Below are 25,602 nucleotides of genomic sequence, written 5' to 3'. Positions count from 1 at the left end.
CATTAAGCTGCCACTGAATTCTCACTGGATGCTGCGGATGTTTAATAGCCAGTGGCTCTAATTGGAACGGAGAAAAACCCCTTTTGGACTCTGTTACTAAGCTAAAAATGCATCACTTTGGTCTGAGTTAGCAAGATAAAATCTCATGATAATACAAGAATATTTTACCAAATGAAAAAAAAAAAAATGGTGCATGATTTTTCTAGATAATCATGCAAAGATTAATGGTCAAAGATCCCTCTGTCTGTATGTTTCAATCTTGTGAGATGGCATAGGAAAGGTTGTAAATATTATTCTGTCAAAAGACTGTTGTTCACAATATTAAACACAAGGCAGTCCATAAGCACAGCACTTTGTTCGATAGTTTGAAAACAACTATTTATTATCATTGAACATTAACTCTGATTTTTTAATTAAATTAAAAGTCGATTTTATTTAGCCAAGTTCGACATAAACTCACAGATAGAAAAGCAGCTGAAAAGCACCAAACTCTTCAAGGTTTTTAGCAGAACTTCTGAAACTTCTGTGAGATTTCAGTTTTCTAAGTTTCTTGCCGCAGTTTTCTTGCAGACTAAACCCGGCCTGTTTCCTCCTTTCACTGTCCAACCCCCAGGGACCACTTGACTGCCAAATGCACTCAAAAATTATTGAAGACTAATTAAACCACTAAAATACCAATCGAGGACGTACTGCAGAAAACTATAATGAAGGTCATAAATATTTGACAGCCACATTAATACCCAAGTCCCTAGCAGGAGGGGAAAAAACGAGGAAAAAATAAAAAAAAGAGTCAAAGAAATACGATTTCCACAGGTGCTCAGAGGTTCTGCTGACATTTGTGGAGTTAGAAAATTACAAACTTGTGATTAAACCAAATGCATCAACAAAGAGGCTCAGCTTACCAAATATCTGACTGTTATAAACTTTTGGGTCAATTTACCTGAGAGTGACTTTGTGCAGACAATGTTAGCCAGATGAAGCTGGTCAATACTAATTTAATGTTTGACAATAGATCAATGGATCAGGCCTTCAATACAACAACTCAATATCTTGATGCTTCAGTGCCTTTGATGCTTTTCTCTGTCCTAGAATGAGACCATGGGGGATCAATGCATGTTTGTTTCAGCTATAAATATGGTTATTTTCCTCAGTCGTCCACAAGCTCCGGATCATTATTATTGATGGTAAAGTTTCAAAACTGGCCACATGCTAAAAAATATTTACGTGCGCTCTGTAACCTCCAAGACATCTTCTGAGCAGACAAGAAAAATTCTGTTTTTATACAGTCCCTTTAGGAGGAGCAAGTCTTGATATTAAAATTGTCAGATCTGACATTAAAACCTCCATTAAAACCCTGACATTTTGTTGAGTGTGACCCAATAGGACGTGCGAATGTCAGCCCACGGTGAATATCTGAACACGTCCCAGACATCTGATATAACATCAGTCAGGACTTGGAAACTGGCCAAGGAAAAGGGCAGTTCCTGTCTTGTGACTGTAGACGTTCACGAAAACCCTCCACTTTGAGTGAATGATACTTCCAACAAAAGGGAAGCAAATTAGAATGCAAACCCATTTCCCACAGACACAAAGCCTGCTGTTGTATGAAGGATCATTTTGTATTGAGAGTAAAAGGTTAATCTCTGATTGACTTATGAAAATAAAATGGTGGCACACTGTCTTGACAAGAATAGACGCAGTGGAGAAGCAGGAAAGAAGTAACAGAACGGGATGGATGACTATTCAGCGAGAAGAAACAGTTGAAGGTTTGAATATGAGTTAAGGTTGAAAGCAGATGCTGCAGCACAAATTGCACCACTATGAAGACTGTTCTATTCCCCTGCTTTCTTCATAGGCTTTTTCAAATCTTTTAAAGGTTTATAGTAGCATTTTTACAGAGTTTATGAATGCCTTTCAAAATTTTACTTTGGAGGCTTTTTTTTTTTTTTTACTCAATCCGTATGCAGTCATTTTTAGTACAGTATCTGATCATTTGTAAAGCCTATAATGTTTGATAAAGCCATTCCATTAAAGTTGCAGCATAAAAGGGCCCCTAAACTCAAAAAATGAACCAATGTCGTGTCTGGACATAACAGCAACCCATTTTCAATAAAACCTTAGATATTTTGTTACCAGCAGGCAGTCGCAGATACATAATTTTTCTATTTACTTGAATGCATGAAAAATATAAATAGCATTACAGCACCAACAAGGTTACATTTTAAAGAGCTACTAGCTAAAAAAAAGTGTTTGATGTTCAGTTGAATGATGATGCATCTCTTAGGTCTTGCATCAAAATGTTTGGCCATTTCCTAAAGACATAAATTCAGCTACAGTGCAAACATACCTCAACATTTACTGTGTGCTGTTTGGATACACCGCAAACTATGCTTTCATGGGCCGATGCACAGAAAAAAACTGAACATTTGTTCAAAAACAGAATAAAATAAATAAATACAGCCCAAGTTCAAATTGCATTTTGAAAAGCTTGAAGAACTACGGATTAGAGTCTTCTTTCCCCTTTCTACCCGAGGCAAGCTGCTCGCATGTAGGTACATTGATGTGAATAAAATCTCGGCAGGTTAAAAAGGATCACTAGTATCACTATGACTTTTGATTTAAGGCTTTTAGTTTTGATTTGTTTTATTATATCCGACATAGAAAAAAAAACATGCAAAAACAATGAAAATCTCTCTCCAAGCCAGAAAAACGTGTCCATTGATAAAATCCTAAATATTTAGGTTCTTATTAACCAATTCCTTATTGCTTACAAATAGATTTCCTTCCCTACCACATTCAGGATTAAGATGCAAACCTTCACCCACATCTTCCCTCTGCCACTTTAGTCTCCTTTCGTTCATTTCCCTTGCAGCACGTACTGCTGTGTAATGTGGAAAATAAGCTGTCCTTAGAAGTCACTGCATTGAAAATGTTAGGGAAATGCAATAAAATACAGGGCTGCATGTATACGAGCCCGCAGAGATGGGGGATACAGAGTACGAGCTGAACCTACGATTTACGAGCGCAGAGACAAACAAACACACGAGGGCATGGCAGGCACCTGTGAAAGAAAACAGCAAAGCAGCTGTTTATGTTTGTTGAGGAGACGCTCTCTGCTGAGCCGCGGTGAAACAAGTGTACACAGATCGTATGAGCTTTTCAGCTGACAATAAGAGTTAGCACACAGCTAAATAAATGCAGGCAAGCCTCGTTTCCAATGAGGAGCCATTAAAAGTCAAACCTACCCTGCAACTGCTGGGATTTGGTAAGCTAAGAGTTAAAATCTGTCACGTCTGTCTTTAAAAATTACTAAGATTTTAAAGAAAAGACCATAGAAAATGTCCACGAGGTCAAGCTTTTTTTTAATATATAATTCCACCTACCATTTATACAGGTTAATCTTATGGAAGCATTTCAAGAGAAGTCCATGCAACATGAGAAGAACTACAGTAACACTTAGATTAAGACTGACATGACACTGTCAAAAACATGACATAACACCTGCCATGAACATAAAGAAGTCTTTATGAATGTTTATGACAGTTGTCATGAAGAGTCATTCGGTAAATAATAACACTTTTAATGCAAAGTTGCTCTAAAAGTTGCATTAAAAGTCCATTAAAAATGCCAACTTTGCATTAAATTATCATAATTTACAAAATCATGCAAAGTTGGCACTTTTAATGGACTTTTAATGCAACTTTTAGAGCAACTTTGCATTAAAAGTTGCATTTTTTACTGAATGGCACTCATGACAACTGTCATAGACATTCATAGACTTCTTTATGTTTATGACAGTGTCGTGTCAGTCTTGTGCACACCCCTTCAAATAAAGTGTTACCTGAACTACTAAAATGAAAACCCCTTTTACTGTGTCTTGCAAGTTTCTTCACCTCTCACTTTTTCCACTACTTTTCAAATTTCAATGCATCTTACTAGGACTATTTGTGATAAAGTGAGAAAGTAATTCAAATTGTGGAATAGAGAGTGGTGTTCAGGATCTTTTATGAAGTAAAAAACCTTAGAAATGTATCTGCAGAGTTTCGTTCGGCAGGAGGCTGAATCTTGAAATTTTTAGATTGCAGTTATTCTTGCTGTTTCGGTTTGTGAATTTATGCTGTTGCTGAAGAAAGATTTTCTGTGGTGCATTGTCGGTAATAATTTCAGTGAAACAATTTTGAGCTGGAGCTACATGATTTGATTTTTCTTTTTTTAAACTTCTCAGTTTTATTGTTTTACTTCTTCTATTTTACATGAAAACAGCAACAGAGTCTGTTGAAAACAGCATCGACTATTTTTAACTGAACCACTGGTTTGTCGCATAAGTCCCAATGAAATGCATTGTTTGAGGTTGTCTTTATGTAACAAGATGAGAAAAAGTGAACAGCAGCTTTTTACAACATGTTGTAGCTCTATTTTAATGTGACCAGACAAAACACATAAGAAATAACCGTTTATTGATGCAAATTCATCCTACAATTCTTAACACTTTAGAATGGAGTCACTCTGGTTAAATATAAGGGGAATAAAAATAAAGTCCTAGATGTGCTTTTATATATATATGTATATATATATATATATTAAAAAAATGTGATAATGTAATCGAGTCATGCTTTTTATGTGAAACTTTAAAGCTGAGTTTGTCTGACATTAAGCGTCTCTAGAGAGAAGGAGGACGATGGAGCGAGAGCACAACAGGAGACCTTAGCATCCACCAGTGTGATTGCCAAACCAGCCCTGCCATCTTCATGTATCGCTCCAGGGACAGCTTTACTTAAGAAGGGCTGGGCTATGTAATCAGACCCCCAGCCTGTGATTAATGTTGCTGTCTGTCTTCAGGAACCGTGCAACTTAGTACAACTTAGCACAGCTCACCCGAGATGCTGTTTACGGCACACACTTTCGCCCAGAGCCATGGAAATAAGTTGAATCCCTTCCACCTACAGAGCTGAGCGATGTGGAAGACTCTAATATGGTGGGAAAAAAAAAAAAAAACACGGTATGATTTCTGACTGTACTTGCCGTCTAAGCTTTGTGCCATGTGTTTCTTATCAGTGGCTGGAAGGATGTTTTATTCCATTTCTGTGGCTCACCTTCTAAACGACTTGTTTTGGAAAGCAAGGAGAGCCAAACAGGCAATCTGGCTTCAGTTAAACTTCCCCTGAAGTGACGTGAGGCTGAGCAGAGAATGGATTTATGAAGCAGACCCAGCATCCTCAGCAGCAGCTCCCAAACCTGTCGGCACGCTTTATTAATGAGCTATTAGGTGTTTGTGGATAAACATTTCACATCGCCGGCTTAGTCAACACATGCTCAGGGAAAAAAAAAAAAAAGTGTGCCTGGACTGGGAGTCTCCACCTGCAAGGGAGCCCATCCATCTGCTGCCACCACAGGGCTATTCATTTTACCAGTCTGACAGATTTACACCTTTTGTAGTTAGTCTGACATGCTTATTGATACAATAAAACACCTAAAATAGAAAATTGAAAAATGGTGATGCTCTCCTTCTGCACTTCAGCTATAAATTAGCTGCAGAATGTCAACTGGATCAGTATGGATTAAAGAATATCCATATCTCTGCTTGTTTTCAGGGTGGCATTGATGCCCAATGACCACTGGAGGTGGTCACTGGGTAGGACACAGCATGGACAGGTCACAGGGCAACACACAGATACACAGGACAAACTACCAGGCATGCACACACACATTCTCATAACTGAAGGAAGCATATAGAGGCCAGTTTACCTCACAGTTCTGTTTGTGGGGTGTAGGAGAAAACAGAGTACTTAGTCAGAGCTAACACAAGCTAACAGGGAGAACATGTGAAATTCATACAGAGAAAGCCCAGACCAGGATTTGAACCTTGTTGACCTTGTTCCCACAAAGCAACACTGCTAAGCACTACCCCACCATACAGCCTGAGAATTAAACATGTCAGATTAAAACAAAAAGTCTTGTATTCCTCTCTCTCTTTATTGCAGTTATTTTCGACACACCCAGCAGGGTTTGGTGATTCATCTCAGTTGTCTCACCTAAATATTTTATGAAAGAAATACACACATCTAAAACATCTGCTGGATTTGGTGCTGGATCAAAAATATCCACAGTGGAAGTCATAAAAATAGATCTGCATACCTAATGTCAAAACATGACGTTTCAGACAACCAGCTCATTTTCACATTATAAATTATTCTGAGAGCTGTTTTTATGACACCTAAAATCATCAAAGACCCAAGTCCTTATTCTAATATTTACATACATTCTACAAATCATGATTTTCCTCTCTTTAGGAACAATTATCCTGAAGATCTGAGGTACTGACATCATAAAAAGCTAATTTGGCTTTTAGTTTACTCTCAGTAATTAAGATGTCTTATTCACAAAATGATAACAACACTTAAGTTCATTGTGTCTGTAGCTTTATTCCACTTGTAGTTTGATTTTAAGGGGATGTTCAAAAAGTTCAGTTTTCGGTTTTTGTTGGAGTAATGAGATCTTTTATTTTATAAATAGCAAATTTTAGGAATATTCAACTTTTTAAATTTTTCTTTTCATTACTTATAAACTTAGTTTTAATCCTCATAAATATTCCAGAATGAGTTTGTTTTACTCATCTTCAGTTTCCTCAGTCCTTCCAAACAACACTATCTGTCTTTACTCATTTTTCAGTTATTTTTCTTTCAGTTATTTTTTTCTCTTTCTGTCACCCCTGTATGTTCTTCCATTGAAATGTGCTCTAAAAAACAAAGAGAGGCTGATCTGTTGCTTGGTTCCAGGTCTTACCAAAGTCTTTGTGGGAAGACATCCAGCCGATTGACTTGAGAGAAACGATGGCCAGCAAACCGGAGCCCACAAACGAGCCGATCCCAGAGAAGAAGAAGAAGAGCCCCATGATTGCACTCTGCATGGACTTGGGTGCTGCAGAATAGGCAAATTCCAGACCTGCAACCAAATGGGATAAACTGGTAAATATATAAAGTATGTATTTTTGATAAGGACTGGTGATGAAGGACAGGCACACAACTAAAACTTACATTATACTGTTATGCTTCACGAATATCCCTTGTGCTGAAAATTTCCTCTCAGTGACAATAAACCAGGATAAAATATTTGTCTTTATTCATTCTTGTAATGTGTACCCAGTTTTGTTGACAGCAACTATTCCACCTTCTTGTAAGAAAAGGCTTCCTTCACAGCTCATTTTCCATGGCAGAAATGCTCGGGTTAGTTAGCAACTCTTATTGCTTAGTGGCTATTTTGACAAAAAGAACTGGAAAAACGTCTCAAGAAAGTACAAAAAAAAAAAAAAAGATGAGCTTTGGGAAAAATCTAAATACTGAGTGTCTTCTTCCTGAAGGTATTTCTAGCCACAAGCTGACACTGATCATTTCAGTGCACCTCAAACATTTGATCTTTCAGATGAGGCCCTAAAGCTCCATCTGTCTTGAGAGATTAAGGAGATGCAGGTAAATACAAGATGTTGGCCTATTCTCGCTACCTCAGGCGTCACAGCAGCTTGGTTATAGATACACGAAGCACTTGTGCAAATGAGAAAGAAAATAAGAATGTTCTTTCTCATTTGGTTAAATACAGAACCTGAAGGATACTAGAGCAGAACACAAGAATCATGTTTAAATTAAACAGAGAAGAGCACGGATGTCTCCTGCACATGTAATCCCTTTCTTTACATCCTCAGCTAACATTTGAATAGCGACGCACAAAGCTAGTGCAAAGCTTTGTAGGGGTTTTCAATCTCCAGCTCAGCACTGCAGAGGGGATTCTAACATCAGACTAAATCTTGCGAATGTGTATTTGTGATGACAATCTAATACTAAAGCGATGTCTGTTGCTTTCAACCCACAACATAAACAGCTTGACCTTCATTCGCTGAAAGGATTTTCCCTAGCAAAAAAAACCCAAATATGTAGAAGTCCAGACACTATGTTCTCCCCCGCCCCCTTTTTTCTGGAAGTGACTATAAAGGTTGTTTATTAGAAAAAGACAATGCACCTTTGAGTTACTGACTCGGATGATTCAAACTTCATGCATAAAGATTCCCTTCTGTCCGACCAGGCTCGGGACTTGTGAGATTTCACACAAATTTATTCAAACGGGAAACGACATAAGGGAAATATTCCTCTTCACCAGATAAATGTCACAATTCTGCCAATTTCCCTTGAAGTAAGCCCTGTGGGCTGGGATGGTCTGTGAGTGCATTTATTTTAAAGACTGCATAGCTTTGTTCGCTCGGATTTGACTTTCATAGAAACCGTGTTTGATACGAGTGGATTCCAGTCTTTTTACAAGAGCCCTGAAACCGCGGGTCCATAATACCCAACATATTTATGCTAATCTCAGTATTCATGGAATTTAAACTTGGAAATGATATATTTTTGTGACTATGTATGAAAACATGAAGGTGACTAAAGCATCTTTTAAATTGATTTTAAAAAATGTTAAATATTAATGAAGCAGAATTCCCTACAGAATATGCAAATGAACATATTGTAACAAGAAGATCTTAACAAACGTAATTCACAAACATAAGTGCAACCTAAGACTATAAGCAGTGACTCCAAACAAAGCAATCCTGGTCTCTTATGGGAAATAAATGGCCCAAAACCAGCAGGGAAGTACTACACAATTTCACAGTAAAGTGCATTTCTGACAAACAAAATTTCTGCTCTTTGAATAATGACAAAAACAAAAAGAAAAGTCGTTTCTGTTGTATTCCAGTCTGTGATTGTGCTGTTAAAAGCGATTCAGATGAGAGAGCACTTCTTTACTTCACCATATTACAGCCTACAGCCTCGGAGAAGCAATATGCTGTTTAATTCTCCGAGCTCTGAATGAGAAGGTATTAACAAAAAACTTTGGGCCAGGGTTCACAAGAAATAGGAGAAAACTCAACATCTATCTTTCAAATGATATCCAGAAAGAGTTTTAAAAGGAGTTTCAAACCAGAAATGTGCAATTTTGACCTGTTTGGACTCTTTAGTTATTAAACATTAGTAGATTTAGGGGGACAGCAAACACTATTGCAGCTTCAGGAGAGGATGCAGGAAGTCAGGGTTGGGTAAGTGCATGTATTGAGAAGCATGAAGTAGAAACACACTTTATGTTGCATGTTTCTTAACCTCCCAGTGAAAAGTGGATCTGAGTGCCATAATTCCCAAAAAATTTTGCTTACAAATGCAGTGTTTACTTCTGAGTAATCCGTCTTCTGTGAGTAGAAGAAAGATTAAAAATATATTGGCGTTTGATAAGCTTTGCTGTTAGGACTCCTGGCTTTGTGACAAAATAAGGAACAAAGAGGAATTTAAAATCTCCCAACCTCTATTCAACCGCTGTAATGTCATTTTTGATAAATAAATTTCAAAAAAAGGAAAGGAAGGAAAAAACTTCCAAATATATTAATCCCCATAATGATTGAAAACCTGAGAAATAAGAGAAATGTCATTGTTTTCCAAAATATATTTGCTCCTTTTCAGCCTGATGCCGGCAAATGTGATGCAACACAGTGATAAAATGTAACACTGGGTTGCATCAATCTTGTCTTTTAACATCTATCTTTAAGCTTTGGGAACTGAGGAGATGAGTTTTCAAAGCAAAATGTTTCCCTCTTTCCTGCTTGATGCTGGAATTCAGCTGTGTGTTAGGAGCCTACATTGGTTTCTATTTCCAATAAATAAAATAAACTCATAATCTTCTTAGTTTGTCCCAGCTTTGAAGTGCGGACAGGCTAATTTATTACATGGGCACTTGTTTTTAAATGTGTAGGATGTAATAGCAAATCAAAGTCTGAGAAATGAGTAAAGACTTCAACAAAAATAGTTGTTTGGAGGTAAACATGAACACGGAGGCTTTATTATGTAATAGAAATGGTGCTGAGGAATAAATTTAGGATACACTGCTCCATTTATTCCTTATAAAGCCCAAGAAAAATTGCAGATACGTGAACCAGGCGTGCATGATTAGAACGTAGCTTACGCAGCATTTTAAAGATTTGTTGTGTTTAAACCTCAGGCATTTTGTTTAGTGTGTTCCTGACTGCTGACGTGAGAGTAAACGCCATGCTGAGATGGAAAGAGTTCTCCGATTCCTCCACACAGAACTACGTTTTTATCTTGTTTGCAAAGCGTCCTTGAGAGTTTTGAAAGACGCTTTAAATAAAACGAATTATTGTTATTAAAAACACTTTCCAGCTCACAGGACATTCAAAACACATTCCAACATGACCAAGTCTGTCATCCAAGCAAGTTCACCTCAAGAGCAGACAGCAGGATGTAAAAAAAAAAAAAAGAAATCCTCAGAACCCCTAACATCTCATCACGGGGCCTGCTGCAGACTCTAGCTAGTGTTTATGTGGAAATGGATGCCTTTTTCTGGGAGGTGTGCAAGGAGGAAACCTTTGCTCTCTAAGAAAATAACGAGGCCTTAAATTGGAATCCTGTCATCTTACTATCAGAAAATCCTCTCTGATTTCTAGTGTGACTCAGACGGTGCTCAGGAAAAATGAGAGACCAAATATAAACAAAGATGAATGATGAGTCATTAATAATGCAGTTCAAAGGCAATCAATTATCTTTTTTTTCCCAGAAATAAATAAAAAAAGAATAATTTTAGACATCAGCATGTACGCACTTACTAAAAGAGCAAAAATATTGAATGATTTTTTTTCACATGGCTGTATGTGTCTTTTGAGTTGTAAAAGGCTTGACATCCAGTACTTCAGATATTACCAATGTCAAGAAAGAAAAAGGATGCGAGTTTAACTCGTGGTATTATCTGTGAATACAGCTTGTATGTATATATGTAGAATTATGTGTGCGTTGTTTGCAAGCAGGAAAAAACACAGTGACAGCCACTTCAGTATGTCTCGGGCATGCGTGTGCCGTTAGCTTTATGTGTCAACACTATAGCTAATTGAAAGCTGATGGGAAAGAATGGCTTACTTCATTAAACCGTGTGCAATTTTATGTGTTTGCGTACAGTATCTGTGTGGACAATACACCCATTATGTGAAGTGAGTCACTTGCCTGGAGTGAACCTTCCCTCAGTTCAACTGTGAAATAGTTTCCTAATCCATACGTTACTTGTTAAATGCTTCATTGCTGCACAGTGTTACGCAGCAGGGTGAGAAATTCAGGATAATTACTCATCAATTGATGTCTTAGGATGTTTGCTCTAGATAAAAACCCACACCTACATTTAGCTGGTGGAGTCTGGCAATGAATCAAAGTGCTCAACACACCTTTACTGAAATGTGTTTCGGTAAATGGCATAAACACATCAGTGCAAGGCAAAATCATGCAAACGCAAAAAAGAAAGTTGTTTCACGCCAGAGTTAAATTAGAGTTTATAACACACCTTGGAAAAGTATTCATATTCTGTTTGAGATTTTTGTGGCACTAAAACGCAAACTTAGATGTATTTTATTGTCATTTTAGGTTAATGACAAAAGCAAGACATTTTTTAAATTGTGAAACAGAAGAAAAAAAAAATACACGGTTTTCAATTTTTCCCACAAAATAAAACTTTGAAAGTGTCCACTTTTAGTAAGTGGAGTTACTAAAAGATGAATACTTTGTGCTCTACCTAATGTTTTCCATTGTAACAAGATTCTAACTTGCTGGTAACTTAACACAAAGTCAGTTCAGGTGCTGCAAATGACCCTCGGGTCGCACACTGGATGCACCAGTGAAAGTCCAGACCTGAATTGGACGTGGAAAAATTATGTTCACAGATGTCCAAACTGACTGAGCTTGAGCTGCTTTAGTGAAAAATGAGCAAAAACTTTAGACATTTGTGCTAAACTGATGTAGACATACCTGACAAAATGTTTAATTTGTATAAGAACTTTGGAAACCATGTATTCTTTACTACATATTTTACAATTACATCTACTACATAAAATCCCAAGAGTTCCAGAAGTCCCTGAAGGAATTTGAGTATAAAAAAAGGAATTTTTACAAGGCAAAGTAAATTCAACACAAGATGTCAAACAACCATACCTGCAATGCTTGCAAAGATTTCGCTGATTCCTATCAGCACATATTGAGGCACTTGCCACCAAATGGGTAAATTTGCAGCATGGAAGACAACCTTGCCAAGCACCTGGTCTATGGTACCATTCGATTTAACGATTTCAAGGCGTTTGGTCTCCAGAATACCTGAGTGGGTGAACACAAGAAAGAAGAAGACAGCGGAAAAAGAGTTACTTACATGCAAACGTGGATGAATGTAGCACAATTCTGCAAGTCAGAAATATGTAGCCAAACACAAAATACAGTAATTTAATAGCAGTTTGTTGGGGATTAAGTTTGTTTTATTGACTTCCGTCCTACTACTTCATTAAAATCCCATCTGCGAGGGTCGGAAATAATGCGACACTGCAAACAGTTCAATAATCACAAGTAAGCAGTTGTCATCATTTGGCATCTGCTCCCTAAAGCGTCATTCGATTAATATTATCGTGTGACCAGCGGCTATTTTCAGATAACTCCCAGAGACAGCCTCCTATCATAGCTACACTTAATGCCGTATTTGAGGAGAGTTGTAGACTTGTAATCCGGATATCCAATAATACCAGCCGTCCATCTCAGGCAGCATGGCCGCTGGGCTGCCCAGAGCAAGTCTCACAGTATAAACACACATCCCTATTTTTATGTTTACCTTAACTAAAAATCACATATCAGACGTCTCAGAGTGATCCTGTGCAGCACGGCTTCAAAGCTGTTAAATAACATGGTTTTAGCTACCTGAAAGCTACTGAGCCACAATAAATCCACAAACAAAAAAATGCGCTAATCAAAGCTGGCTTCAATATGTGGCAGAAGTCTTGCTCGGAAAAAGTCACTTTGTGCTTGACAACGTGTCAACCATCTCTACGCTGCATATGTGGCCCAGCTATCCTCAAGCCCAGACATCTGTCAGCACATGTTCGGTGAAACCTCGTGAAATGCTGTTGACAAATTTGCACATATTTCATACACAAGGTGACAGAAGTGATTCTAGCACTGAGCAGAGCCGGCGTGCTGGAGAGGTGGGCAGAAATTTAATGGGTTCAGCTGACTATTCAGTGAGCAAAAGGTGTCACGCTGGGATTTTCACTACTTTCCATCCGCTGGCCTCTAAACAACATGATTTCAGCTAATAGAAAGAGGAAAGATAAGCACTCGGGACAGACGTTAAGCCAACTGAGGTGTAGCAGTGTTGTAAGGCAGCTCACGGGGGACATTGTGTCCAACTTAATGAATGTGAAGCCAGGATATGTCCGACGAGCAATTATTCAGATGAACTGCAGATAAAAGATTATTACACAGAGTTTCTATTGTATTTTAAAACGCACTGCAATGCATAGATTTGATCCTGTTGTCTGCTTTGACTCGTAAAATCCAGGTCAGAACTGTTTGGCAGCGGAGTCGTGTGTTTATCTTCTATTCTGTGACCAATGCTCAGACTACACCACCGTTCTAAACCCTTTCTCTCCACCGCCTGAACTCAAAATTGCTTTCTCTAAGATTTGGATTTTATTTTGCCGGAGCTTGAATGCAAAAGGACTGTACATTTTTATTTGATTTTTTTTTTTCCAAAAAAGCCAAATGGGAAAAAATAAATAACTGAAAAGCTTTCAAACGTTGAAATGAACATGTTGCAGCAGCATTCCTTTCAGAAAAGGGCCAGTCCTCTGAAAAATAAATGTTTGCACATTCCATTTTTCTGAAGAGCTTTTATTATATCATCCGGATGGAAAAAGATCCTTTTGATAGACAAGAGTAGAACATATGAAATGAGATTTTTTATCTCTTCTCAAGAACAGTAAACCACAAAAAGGGTCTTGTTTTTTCACAACACCGATGTTATTTTCCAACATTTAATTAAATCTATAAATCTTAAATTTAGAAAAGAAAATTGTATAAATATTAAATTCTAACGGTTAAATGAAAAGAGCAACATAAGAAGTTAAAATCTAAGCCATCTAAGAATGCTGCTTATTAGGACTGATGCACAACACATCACCACCATATGACAACCAGGTGATTATTTCCTTATCATATGCCCAGTTACAAAAAGCAGTTTACACCTCAAACAGGCATTAATAGAGGTGAATTATGTTATTGGGCAATTTAGATCTTATTATTCATATTACAACATTGAGCTGTTGGTTGACCTGATGTTAACTTACCTTTAAATTTAATTGGAAGCACACTTTTCTAAATAACTTCTGTAAAAGTGTAATTAAGGACATGTTTAATAGTTCGCCTGCAACTACAGAAAGAAAATATTTAAAAGTCACTAATTACAGAAATTGTTCAAATGCCATGTACAAGGCTGTTGGTTGGAGCACATTTAATTAAAGTTGACTAGAGTAGAGTAGAGTGCAGCTTATTTGCCTTTCTCTACATTCGACCTTTGTCCTTCTCAAAACATTGAAGCCGTAATTGTTCTAGTAAAGTGGGAGATAATATTGTGATTTATGAACAGAAAATATCTCTAGATCCACTGGAAAAAAAAAAAAGCACGCTAAATATAATTGCTAATTGAAGCATCAGTAGCTGCATGCTTAATCATAGATTTTCTCTCATAATTTCCAACTTATATTTTCAGTCACTGTTTCAAAAACCTCCCAAGACAATAATCAGGAAACAAAAAAAACCCCATCACCGTGGATGTCCAGATTTGAAAATGTTGTAAACTCTGCTCTTGCTTTGTTCTTTGGCCTACTTAGGCAATAGCATAATTGAGAAAATTCGTGTGGGGGCACTCACCCGCTGCCACGGCTGACCACATGACAAAGAACATCCCCACAGCAATCCTCTTCAGAGAGGAGGGCAGCAGGCCACGGCGCTTCAGGATGGGGTCCACTACTTTGTCTTTAAGAGGGATGAGCATGAGGATGAGCACTGCGTCAAACATGGTGAGCCAGGCAGCCGGGAAGGTGAACTTAATCAAGAAGAATCCGGAGGAGAAGAGATGAGATAAAAATGTACAAGAAGCAACAGAGCATAAAAACAAAGGAGACTATATACATGCATTCCAGCAGTGTTTGTGTACACATATATGCATCCACAATAAGCAAGCAGGCTTCAGTCTCGATACTGCTTTGGCACCCCCAGGTGGTCAAAAACAAATACGATTTAATGGAAAAAAAATAAAATAAAACTATTAATTGAATTTACAGGAATAAAAACCCCACAGTCAAATGGATCTAAGACGTGAACACATTTTAGGATTATTGTTCCCAGAGGCTGCGGCTGCAATACTGATAACACTGTTGTTTTAGCTGCAAATCCATTAAAACCCACTGCAAGCTGTATTGTTCATTCAGTATGTTCCCTAAACCTGAGAACCAAAAAGTTTAATGTTTAAATTCAATATTTTAATTACTAGATGGAACAAAAATATTCACAGTAACTGTTAACATACAAAATGTTTGGTACTTCAAGCACAATGTTGCTTTGTGATGAATAAAATTGCAAGCACATAGCATATACAATTCTATGCTGGCAATTTAAATTTCAGGTGACATGGAAGCTTGATACATGCCTCTTAGTTAACAGATTGATATTTTCTCTGAAATTGAATTCCCCAATTCTTTAAGGATTAATTTAGCAATTTAGCAATCTGTTAATAGCACATTATCCCATATCAGCTTTTACAACAGACCACTTTGCCAGGTAACACCAAAAATCTTGATTAAATGATGAGTGAAGATATCAGAATCTCAGCCGATTTCAAGATGAATCATTGGTATGGGTTCCTGTTCCCTTGAGGAAATAGCATCTTTAAAGTCTAGCCACTTTACTGTCAGGTGAGCTGAGGGAGAGAAGTCCCAGAGGCATCAACTCTTACTTCCCTTTTAATGTCGACAACTGGCGAGGTTGGAAGGAGAGACAACTTACTTCCTCTTTCAATACCAACAGTATTTTAGGCATGAGAAGAACAAGCTGAGCTCAAGACAAAGATAAAAAAAATTACGCCAAAAAATAAATAAAAGTTTAAGAGTTTTACAACAAAAAAAACAGACTTGTTATAGGTTTGTGAGAATATTAATGTACAACTTGAAGAAGCACTATGAGTTTCTTTTGTGTTTTTTTTTGTAGGTGTTTCACTTCACATTTTCTTATAAAGGTGTGTTGAAGCGTACAGCCTGAACCTTCAAATGTGATCAATGTCATTGCTGTGAAAGTCTTGTTTTTTTGTTTTTGAGGAGTCATGTTTCACATGGAGCTGCTGAGGGACCCATCAAAGTCCTGCAGAATGCAACATACAAGCCGTGTGAGCGAGTTACATCAGCTACAAATCAGCGGGAACCGTCAGATGGAGGCGCTGCAGCAGAGGAACACAAACACAGCCAGGTTGCTAATCTGCGAGGTATTAGTCTGTGAAGTTCTGACTTAATCCCCAAGGCATTACAAGCCTTTCCTGCTGCCTCCAGCTGTTGCTTGCCATTGCATGTCAGAGACCAATTGACTTTTTTTTTTTTTTCCCTCGAGAGCGAGATATCTGGTTTGAAAATATTAATCCACAAACAGGTGGTGCTTTGTGTGTTTATTATTATTAGTGCATCATGTTCTATCTGCTAAACAGTAAACATAATCTTGGACTAAGCCTTTTTTTTATTGTTTGTTACCTGATGAGAGGTGTCCACTGAGATGTTTGAGGGTGTACCAGGAATCCTCAGATGGAAGCTCTGCAGGATATATGTCGTCTGCATCTGCAGCACAATAAGGAGATTAATGCCAGCATAAAGCAACTCTCCACTTTATGATCACCAGGCAAAGAAAGAAAGAAAATAATCTTCCCTTATTTTAACACGTCTGTTTACTGGAAGCCAGCATGGTCAAGATAAAATCCTCTAAATTGTTCCACTTGTGAAACGTGGATTAGTCTTACCTGGAAATACACTGTCCAGTATGGAATAAGGGCAAAGAAAACTGGAAGGATTTTCACTATCGATTTCACTTCCTCTACTTTTTCTTCCGGAAATTTCCCTCCATAGGTCAGTTTTGCGGTGTCGAGCAGGGTGGGTTTATTTCTAAAACAGAATTAGAAATGAAGTAATTTAAATACTAAATGACTGAAGTGTGAGTAGTAGCATAAATAATAAAAAAAAAACATGTTATACATAGAATATGATGAAATTACTCTCAACTCTTAAACTGATAGATTTAATCATCTTTTTTCTGAGTAAACCTTACCCTTTAATAAAAGCACTTCTAGAGATTCAAAAGAAACTTCGCTAAAGCCCATAATCCTCATCTCTGGAGAAAATGCCCTAATAAGGAATTTTTATAAGGCTGTGGGATTGTCCAACTTAAAATATTCAATGTCAAGTTTTTGAGATGTTTGTGGTACTTTGGTTCAAAGTCAAGTTTCAGCACTTTAGGAGAACTTTTCACCACAGGGAACAAAGATGAATACATTGACCAGATGTGGGGGGGGGGGAGACACACACAAAAGAATTATAGGAGAGGATCAAAGAGAGATTTAAGATAAAGGTCTGCTTTAACATACAAAAGCTGCCTTGCAGCTCATGAAAAACTCTCCACAGAAAAACACTGAATACACAACTGGCAATGTGAAAATCCCAGAGAAATAAATATTTGATACTGTTATTTTTTGCTGATGATTCCAATAATTTACAAATGATCCAAATGAGTCTTTGAGATCCTTTTTGGCTAACAGCCCAATACTTTGACAACAACAAATTTGTTTCCTATCAAATTTAGTTTTTCTTATCACTAAAAAAATGCAGAAAAAAACCACCAGTATGAGCACTCTTACCGAAGCAGGTTTGGTTCCTTTGGTTTCTGTGAGCAGCAGGCAAAGGACAGGATCTTGACCATATCTGAGAAGGCACTGCCGTCGGCGGGCTTTCTGATGAAAACGGTCCGACCCAGAACAAAGACCAGGAAGGAGATCCCGAGGCACACCGTTGGGATGATGTAACCAACCTCAAAACTGTAATTCTGCTGGATGTATCCCACACCTCCCAGAGACAGGATGGCTCCTAAGTTGATGCACCAGTAGAACCAGTTGAAGAATCTGCGCGTGGCCTCAGGTCCTTTGTCTTTGACCTATGACAGACAAAATAGAATAAAAGCAACCAAATGCATTAGTTTTTGAACGTGTTAACAGAGAACACACGTGTGGACTTTTCAACACGTCATAAAACTCCCTTCTATTGGATTCCCCCTGCTTTATGTAGCATTGGAAATCATGTCCCTGTGTGGTCTGACTGAGAACACTTTATGAACTGTCCTTTAAGGCAGATGACAAATGAAAAAATCTGAGCCTCCAGCGGCACTTTACATGAAGCTGTCATCACGGTCATCATTCACCCAGCAACCAACATTTTCAACCAATTCCTCGAGCCGATGTCAGACAATCTGCTCTGTTTCTCCTTCTATCTCAAATTGCCCAAACTGGATACTGTCACTGTTGTTTTGTCAGTGCTGTGCACAGCTCTACCTTGGGTTTGATGATCTGTAAACCTTTAGACAAACACCGCCTAACTTCAGAAGCTTTCACGCTACAGCTTCTTACACAAACACCTGAAGGCAGCTTGCCTTGTTGCTATCCACATGTTTTATGAAAGCATCGACAAGGTAAAGGGTGTTTGAGGTCAGACCGCTTCTGTTGCACCAAGCAAGGTAGCCACAGCCCAGCATCAGCTGACTGGTTTAAGAACAAGTCGGCTTCACAGGTTGAGGGAGTGGTCTAGTAATGACATTATTGTTGGTGCGAGCCGTAGGACTTAAAAAGTGGAAGCGAGACTGAGAAAACCTTCCAGACAAGGAAAGAAGTCAAGATATATAATGTAAATTTGAAGCATTGGCTCAGCCAACACCAGAATCGTTCCACTATGTTTATACAGCGTTATTACTTAGAAAAGAAAGGTGCAGGAAGACCAACAAACATTTTATGCATAGTGCACCTCCTATCATCCTGCCCTAGTGCCATCGCCTTCCTGGAGACTCACAATTGTGCAGGAGAGCGCTGCCTTCACTCGCAGTGTATGAATGGTCCGTCAAGCATCGACAAAAAAGTTCCATAGACAGCACCTGGTAATCAGGAAGTTAAAGTGGTTGTATTCTAAAACAAAGGTCAGAACACTTTGCCTCCACTTTTTACCTACTCACCAAAATATATCTGTGTCACCTCTGGTTTATGGCCTCTCAAATGACCTCTAATGCAAAAAACAATATGTCTTGTCAGGACAGGGCAGCCGTGCACATTGTATGTTTGTTAGGTTGTTGGCTTATACCCATTGTTTCTGTTGTCAGAATCAGCGTTTCGCAAAAGCAGGGCAAACAAATGCCCTACAGGGAAGGACTGTGCAGTGTAGTATTGGTTGGTCGTTCATATTCTAATTTATTGTAAAGTTGGAGATCACTACACACTTGTCAGATGAAACTTTGTAGTCAGACTTGTCTATTATCAATGGCCTTCCTTTATGGATTCCTATTATGATGCTAAGCAGATACAATCTGTTTAACATAAGAACTGCAATGATGGTTGTCCACCTCAGGAGAAAGTATCAAATTTAAAAGAATATTCTTCACGTCACTATTCTCCTGAAACACTGAGGTGTGAAAGTACCTGAGGTTCATCAGGCAACATTTTTCATGTTAACTATTCTGATTCTCAACAGTGGTTAGTCATCTGAAAAACAATCAATACACCTTGGGTACTTTGAACACAACACTGATGTTCAATGAAAGGAAAGGTTTGAAAGAACTACTGAAACACTGTCTGAAGATGAATCACAAACTTGGAACAAACCAGCAGCATATGTTATGGTTGTTTCTTAAGGAGCTGGCGCTGTATGAGGTCATAGTTGTAGGAAGAATCCGGCACTGGCCAAATCTCATTAAAACAAGTGGCACATTTCCAACTGCTATGATGTGTTTGACTATTTAAAACTGGCCAAAAAGTTTTACCTGGAAGAGATAATACAACTTTGCTTCTACAGGGCCAGGACGGGTTCTGTTATGAAGGAACGTGTGGCTGCACATCCCCCTCATCCTCACCCAGGCTCAGAAGACAGGGTCGGTTCAGTAGGGAAGGAGTGAGTTCCCTTTGCTCCAGTCCCCAGACCTCCTTACCAGCATGTTAAAGTTCAACAATATGTCCCCGATACTGGATGAGTTGGCTCACAAATGGCTCAATATTTGTGGTCTATATAAAGTCTGTATGAAGTCACTAGATTATTTTTTCTGGTTAAGATTGTTGTAAGTCCTACGCATATTGCACTTGCCTGAAAAAGAGGTGGGCAACCCTCATGAAAATGTTTGCATCATTCTTGTACTTAGTTTCCTTTGAACAGACACATGTTTGAACACAAATGCACTTATTTACCAAGGGTCATCTCAACGGCAACATAACATTTGATCTTTAAGCTTTTACTCCTCCATTATGCAAAAAAGGAGCAAAGAACACAGCATTATCTACACACAGTTTATGTCCATTCCATCTACGTACAACAACCACATAAAGCACAAACTGCTGTGATCTGGTCTTTGTGTGGATTGCAAATCTCTTAAAGACAATATAAAAACCCAATTAACATGAAAGTGACATGTAAATGGCATCAAGGTAAAGTATCCAAAGAAAATGATCCACATTTTATTCAAGTAAGTGATATTTTTAAATTTAAGATATCAATGAATATCTAAGGTTCTATTGGGATGGCAGAAAATAAATATGCAGAGTATACAACAGAGTTATTTTTTCACAAAGATTGGAGGTTGTGAATCAGCCATCACACATTACCTACACTGAGCTTTCTAAAAGAACATCTTAAATAATTTTTTTAAAAATCTATGAAAACTTTATATGGGAGAAAATGCAATTGTTGTCATAGCAGCACCCATTCATTTCATACTGAAGCACCGGTTTTAGCAGTGTAATATGAGGAGCTATAACAAAGCCCCATTTCCTCTATAAATATCCAACAGAGAGAGATTCAGTAAAAAAGAAAACTGAATCTGATTTTCTATAACTCTTGTGCAACATAAGTTTACTTCAATGTCAGGTTACAAAGTACTGAATTAGAACATTTCAAATGAGAAACACAGTTTACTGTTTATTTCTGAATAAATACTGCTGCCAATTTTACTCAGGCAAGGAAAAGGCAAACTTAAAATACAGCACTGGTTATAACGGTCTCTCGAGCAAATATTTATTTTTTATGCAAGTTATTTTGCTTATCAATCCTGTATGATAGTCTTTGAAAAAATAGCCCTGCAATGCAGTTGTATTTAACTCAGTTTTTTCCCCCCTTTCATCTCTTCTTTGTTAACTACACAAAATCTGTCAGAAGAGACGTCTCTCCTCGTCCTAAATGTAACTGTAAGAGCCTAGTGCTATATCTGAAACATTTAAGAGGAAATACTCAGTTATTAATTCAGAAAAAAGAGCTATTAACTGACAAATCTTGGGATTCAATTCAACTAAAAGTAGCATTGACAAGTTAATAGGCCTTTTATGAAGATTTGTCTGGCTGACACTAATAATGACTGAATCATTTCATTCACTTCGCTGTCAAATGCCAATGTGCTCTGTGTGGTTAAACATAGTGAAAAGAAATCGTGACATAAATGTGAAAAATGTTGCAACAGGATCGAGTATTGTTTGAAATTAACACCACCAACTTCCTTAGGAAGTATTTATACACACTTTGGGATATTGTGTCAGGATACAATAATCCAGTTAAAGATCTCTCTGCTTTCTTAGAGCAAGTTATTTGAATAATGATATGTTGATTCTTACAGCCAGAGTGGAAGTACACGGAGCCTTGCAAAAGTGCACATAGTGGAACTTGTTCACATTTTCAGCGTGCAGCACCCATCAATGTCAATATCAAGAACTAACCAAAGATCAGGGATCAACTAGTAATGATGTAACCCCCAAATGTCTCAAATTCTAGTTAGTTGATGAATCCATGAAGACGTCCTCATGTCCTGAGGACATTTAAGGGGTTTCAAGTTAGAGTAAAAATTTTAAGCAATTTTACAAATGTTTAAATGTTTCAATATGAAAATTGTAAAAAGCATGGCACAGCTGCAAACCTACCTAGTTGACATTTATATTATACTGTGCATACTATGGTATGCTCAAATTAATAAATTAATGGATGGAAAAAATGTTTAAAGTATTCAACCATATTTTTATACAGAACTACCATATTTTCGATTTTATCTAAAAGCCATAAACAAAAAAGATTTTCTGACGTTACAGGAACTAAGCTTCTGTATCTATGTCTCATTTAAATCAATATATTCTGAGAAAGGATTTTAGATTAGTAAAATTGAGGTGTTACTAAGTCTGATAAGCTTCTGCCTTTGCTCTAGTATTCAAAAGTACTTATCTTTCAGGAAATAAAAATATGCTGCAGATGCTTGTGGATCCAGAAGATTTTTTTAAGAGACCCATAAATTGCTCAACCAACTATCAATCTAGCATCACTCCTGAAAGTTAAACTTTAGTCTCAAAGAGCCACAAATTTTATGTTAGTTCACCTAAGATAAAATACTAGTATTTTAGAAGAAGTGTAATGTAGTACCTGAAAAGTACTCACAGCAATTCACTTAAAAATTTTTTTTGGGGGGTGGAGCAAGGTATTATTGTGTTTTCCAGGATCATAGTTCCATTTTATAGCAAAATCAAATTTACATAAAATTTACCTTCAGTTGTTATAGAAACGTTGTATATCTCAAACATGACAAACAAAATCTGACATTGCAGTTTGGTGCATTGAAATTGGCCTCTGTCTCTTAAAGAAGATCCTGCTTTTTCAAACACTCACAATAAGGTTCTTAGGAGTATTGGAATGAGAAGTAGTTTGTATGATGAGCTCAGCAGACGCGCATTTGCTAATGGCTGCTACTGCTTGTTTGGTGGAGGTACATCTGGAGCATGCAGGAGAGGTGGAAGCTTGGCTGGAGACCGCAGCTCCAAGGAGGAGCTTTGTGAAAACATGCGGAGCGTAGTGGAGAACAAGCGTTTACGCAAGTATAAATGGTTGCTGTGGGAGACTAAAGGATTTCTCGAACATGAATGTAAGAATTAAAGCAGGTTTTTGATGAGGAAATAACATTATAATACTCCTGTATTTTAAGTACATTTGAAAACTCTTTTCCACATTGTCATAATGGGATATTTGTGTGAGGAAGTGTAAGAAAAGAGCTTAATTTAATACAATTGGAAAAAGTGAAGCGCTCTGAATATTTTCCAGATGAACTGTATGTAACAGATGAAATCTCAAAGTCTAACAGTCTATTAGATCGCTGCATTATATTATATGCTTGAAAATTATATTAATAGATTTATCCTATAATTCAAGTAAATTCAGCTCACTTGATATAGAGCAGGAAGAAGGGATTATCCAAGTCTCTTACAAGTAGAAGTGCTCCAGCACTGATTGTAAAATTGAAAAAAAAAATTCTTTAACACTGATAACAAAGGTGCATCTGAGTTCACAAATAGATTTACTCTATCACCTGGAATGTATCTGATATTCCTAGAGATGTAGCTAACATATAGAGCCTTAATTTATTAGCAATATTTCAAATGTGCTTTCATTTCCAGTTGTAACAGAGAATTTCCATTTTTATAGGCACGTACTTCCCTTTTCACATGATTTTACTTAGAAACAGCCATGGTAATCAAGAGCATGCATGTCTCAGTGAAATGTCACGGCACACCAAATACCCAATCACATGTTTGATCACACACTGCATACCTAATCTTACACATGTGAGGAAACGAAAAAATCTAAAACATAGACCATAAAAAACACCCCGTCATGGTGAAGAGAAAGCCTGTGGGTGTTTGTTCTGTATATCTAACACTTTCACTTTATTTATCTATACATAGCCTTCATTTAAATTTTAAGAAACATGCAAATACATGCAGTTGGTTAATGTGTTTATGGATTATTATAATGTTTTAGTTTTGATTAATTTAATGAAAACTAAAGAAAAGAAAACAAATCTTTTAATATTTGTTAATCAGAGATTGAAGCCAATGACAGAAAAATGGCGGACTGACTGGTGCAATTCTAATTCAAATAATTTTACAACCTGGTTATACATGAAAACTCTCCAACCAAAAGGCGGCATATTCATTTTTCACCATGGCAGTAAAAGCCCCAAGTTTGAATACTGCAATAAATAATATGAGGTGTGAAAACTATGGTTTATACTTTACCTGATCGGCGCCAAAGGGAGTGATGTTGGACTTCACAGTACCGACACCAAGTGCAACTAAAACCAGTCCAATGTAGATTACTGAGCCACAATATGGCCTGCGCCATGGGCAAACTACATTTGCTGGAGTGGAGATGTTCATACATTCAGCAGGTTGCACAGGAAATGCTGTCTCTTCTCCACATAGGTGTATCCTTGTTGAGTCATTTGAAATAAAAGGGAAAAATATCATGCCAATCAAATACAGGATTAAACTTGAAGCAATAGTCATGAACTTCCCAAAGCACGCGTCTGCCAGCCAGCCTCCAAATGGTGAAATCAGGTAAGTTATTCCCATGAATGTCAGAAGTGCCTGCGTGGCCTCAGTGCCTTCCCAGTAAAAAGGGCTGTTGTTGAGAAAAAGTACCAGATTGGATGTGATGCCATAGAATGCAACCCTTTCCAAGGATTCAGCAAGTAGGATGGCAGCACACGCTAGTCTCCGTCCCTGGAAGACCGATGGTGGTGAAGGTCTGTTTTCCGAGTCCAAAAGCGGGCTGCTCTCATTGGCATCCCTGTTATCATCCATTTTCAGATAAAATAATGGAAACAAAACTGTTCCTGAATTGTGAGTAAAGATCTGAAAAAAAAAATAAGAATACAAATGACATTAGAAGTCAAACTACATTAACATGGCAATAATCAAGATTTCACAAGTGTTGAACAACAAAACACCTGTCACATCAACATACAAACATAATGTATAAAAGTAAAAAAAAAACAAAAAAAAAAAACGAAAGCTACAACATTCTGGGCTAATAATTGTGCCACCAACTTATTGTAAAATAAAAAATAATCAGAAGTGACCCAAAACGAAAGAAAATTACCACAAGAATTAACTCTATATGTTTTAGACATTGCCAGAAAACGTTTAGAAAATGTTATTTGAAGAACGTTACTGTGTTGTCTAGATTTCACTTACTTGACTTCTAAGAGTCCTATATTCACCCAAGTTTGTTCAAGTAGAAAACTTATTGTCCTAACGACACAATATGGTCACCATTTAAGCATACTGTTATATTTGCTAACGAATGCTCCAATATCACAGTATCTGAATTGTCCCACTAATGCTACCGTTCTTTTCTTTAAAGAAGAAAAACAAACATTAAGCTAGCTGTAACACCAAAAGCGTGAGGTTCAGATTACCTTTATTTACTGAAGCTCTTTCCAGCAGTCTTCAGCAACCTCGGCCACTCTAGTTGAAGTTATCCGCTCGAGTGTTTAGTTTTCTCTCGTAATAAGTCAGTACTTTTGCTAAAAAGAACTGGGGAGTTCACAACAACAGTGTCACAGCACTGTCGCGTGACACCCTGCTCAGTAATAGCTGTCACAGTTGCGTTCCTGA

The 25,602-nt window shown here is 37.6% G+C and overlaps 1 protein-coding gene across 1 annotated transcript in view; it reads right to left on the bottom strand.

Moving 5' to 3' along the window:
• slc15a4 (solute carrier family 15 member 4) overlaps positions 1 to 25,559 on the bottom strand; it is a 31,390-nt gene extending 5,831 nt beyond the window's left edge. Inside the window, exons 1-8 of the mRNA XM_008417447.2 lie at positions 25,404 to 25,559; positions 24,220 to 24,837; positions 17,791 to 18,083; positions 16,900 to 17,041; positions 16,637 to 16,720; positions 14,772 to 14,946; positions 12,015 to 12,173; positions 6,784 to 6,942 (exon numbers count right to left, since the gene is read on the bottom strand). Of these exons, the coding sequence (XP_008415669.1) occupies positions 6,784 to 6,942; positions 12,015 to 12,173; positions 14,772 to 14,946; positions 16,637 to 16,720; positions 16,900 to 17,041; positions 17,791 to 18,083; positions 24,220 to 24,786 (1,579 nt within the window). The 5' untranslated portion in view covers positions 24,787 to 24,837; positions 25,404 to 25,559. The remainder of the gene's footprint in view (positions 1 to 6,783; positions 6,943 to 12,014; positions 12,174 to 14,771; positions 14,947 to 16,636; positions 16,721 to 16,899; positions 17,042 to 17,790; positions 18,084 to 24,219; positions 24,838 to 25,403) is intronic.
• Between the last annotated feature and the right edge of the window lie 43 nt (positions 25,560 to 25,602).

Source organism: Poecilia reticulata, linkage group LG9, assembly GCF_000633615.1.
Source record: "Poecilia reticulata strain Guanapo linkage group LG9, Guppy_female_1.0+MT, whole genome shotgun sequence".
NCBI classification, from domain to species: domain Eukaryota; kingdom Metazoa; phylum Chordata; class Actinopteri; order Cyprinodontiformes; family Poeciliidae; genus Poecilia; species Poecilia reticulata.
This window is presented reverse-complemented; position numbering and strand designations above follow the sequence as displayed.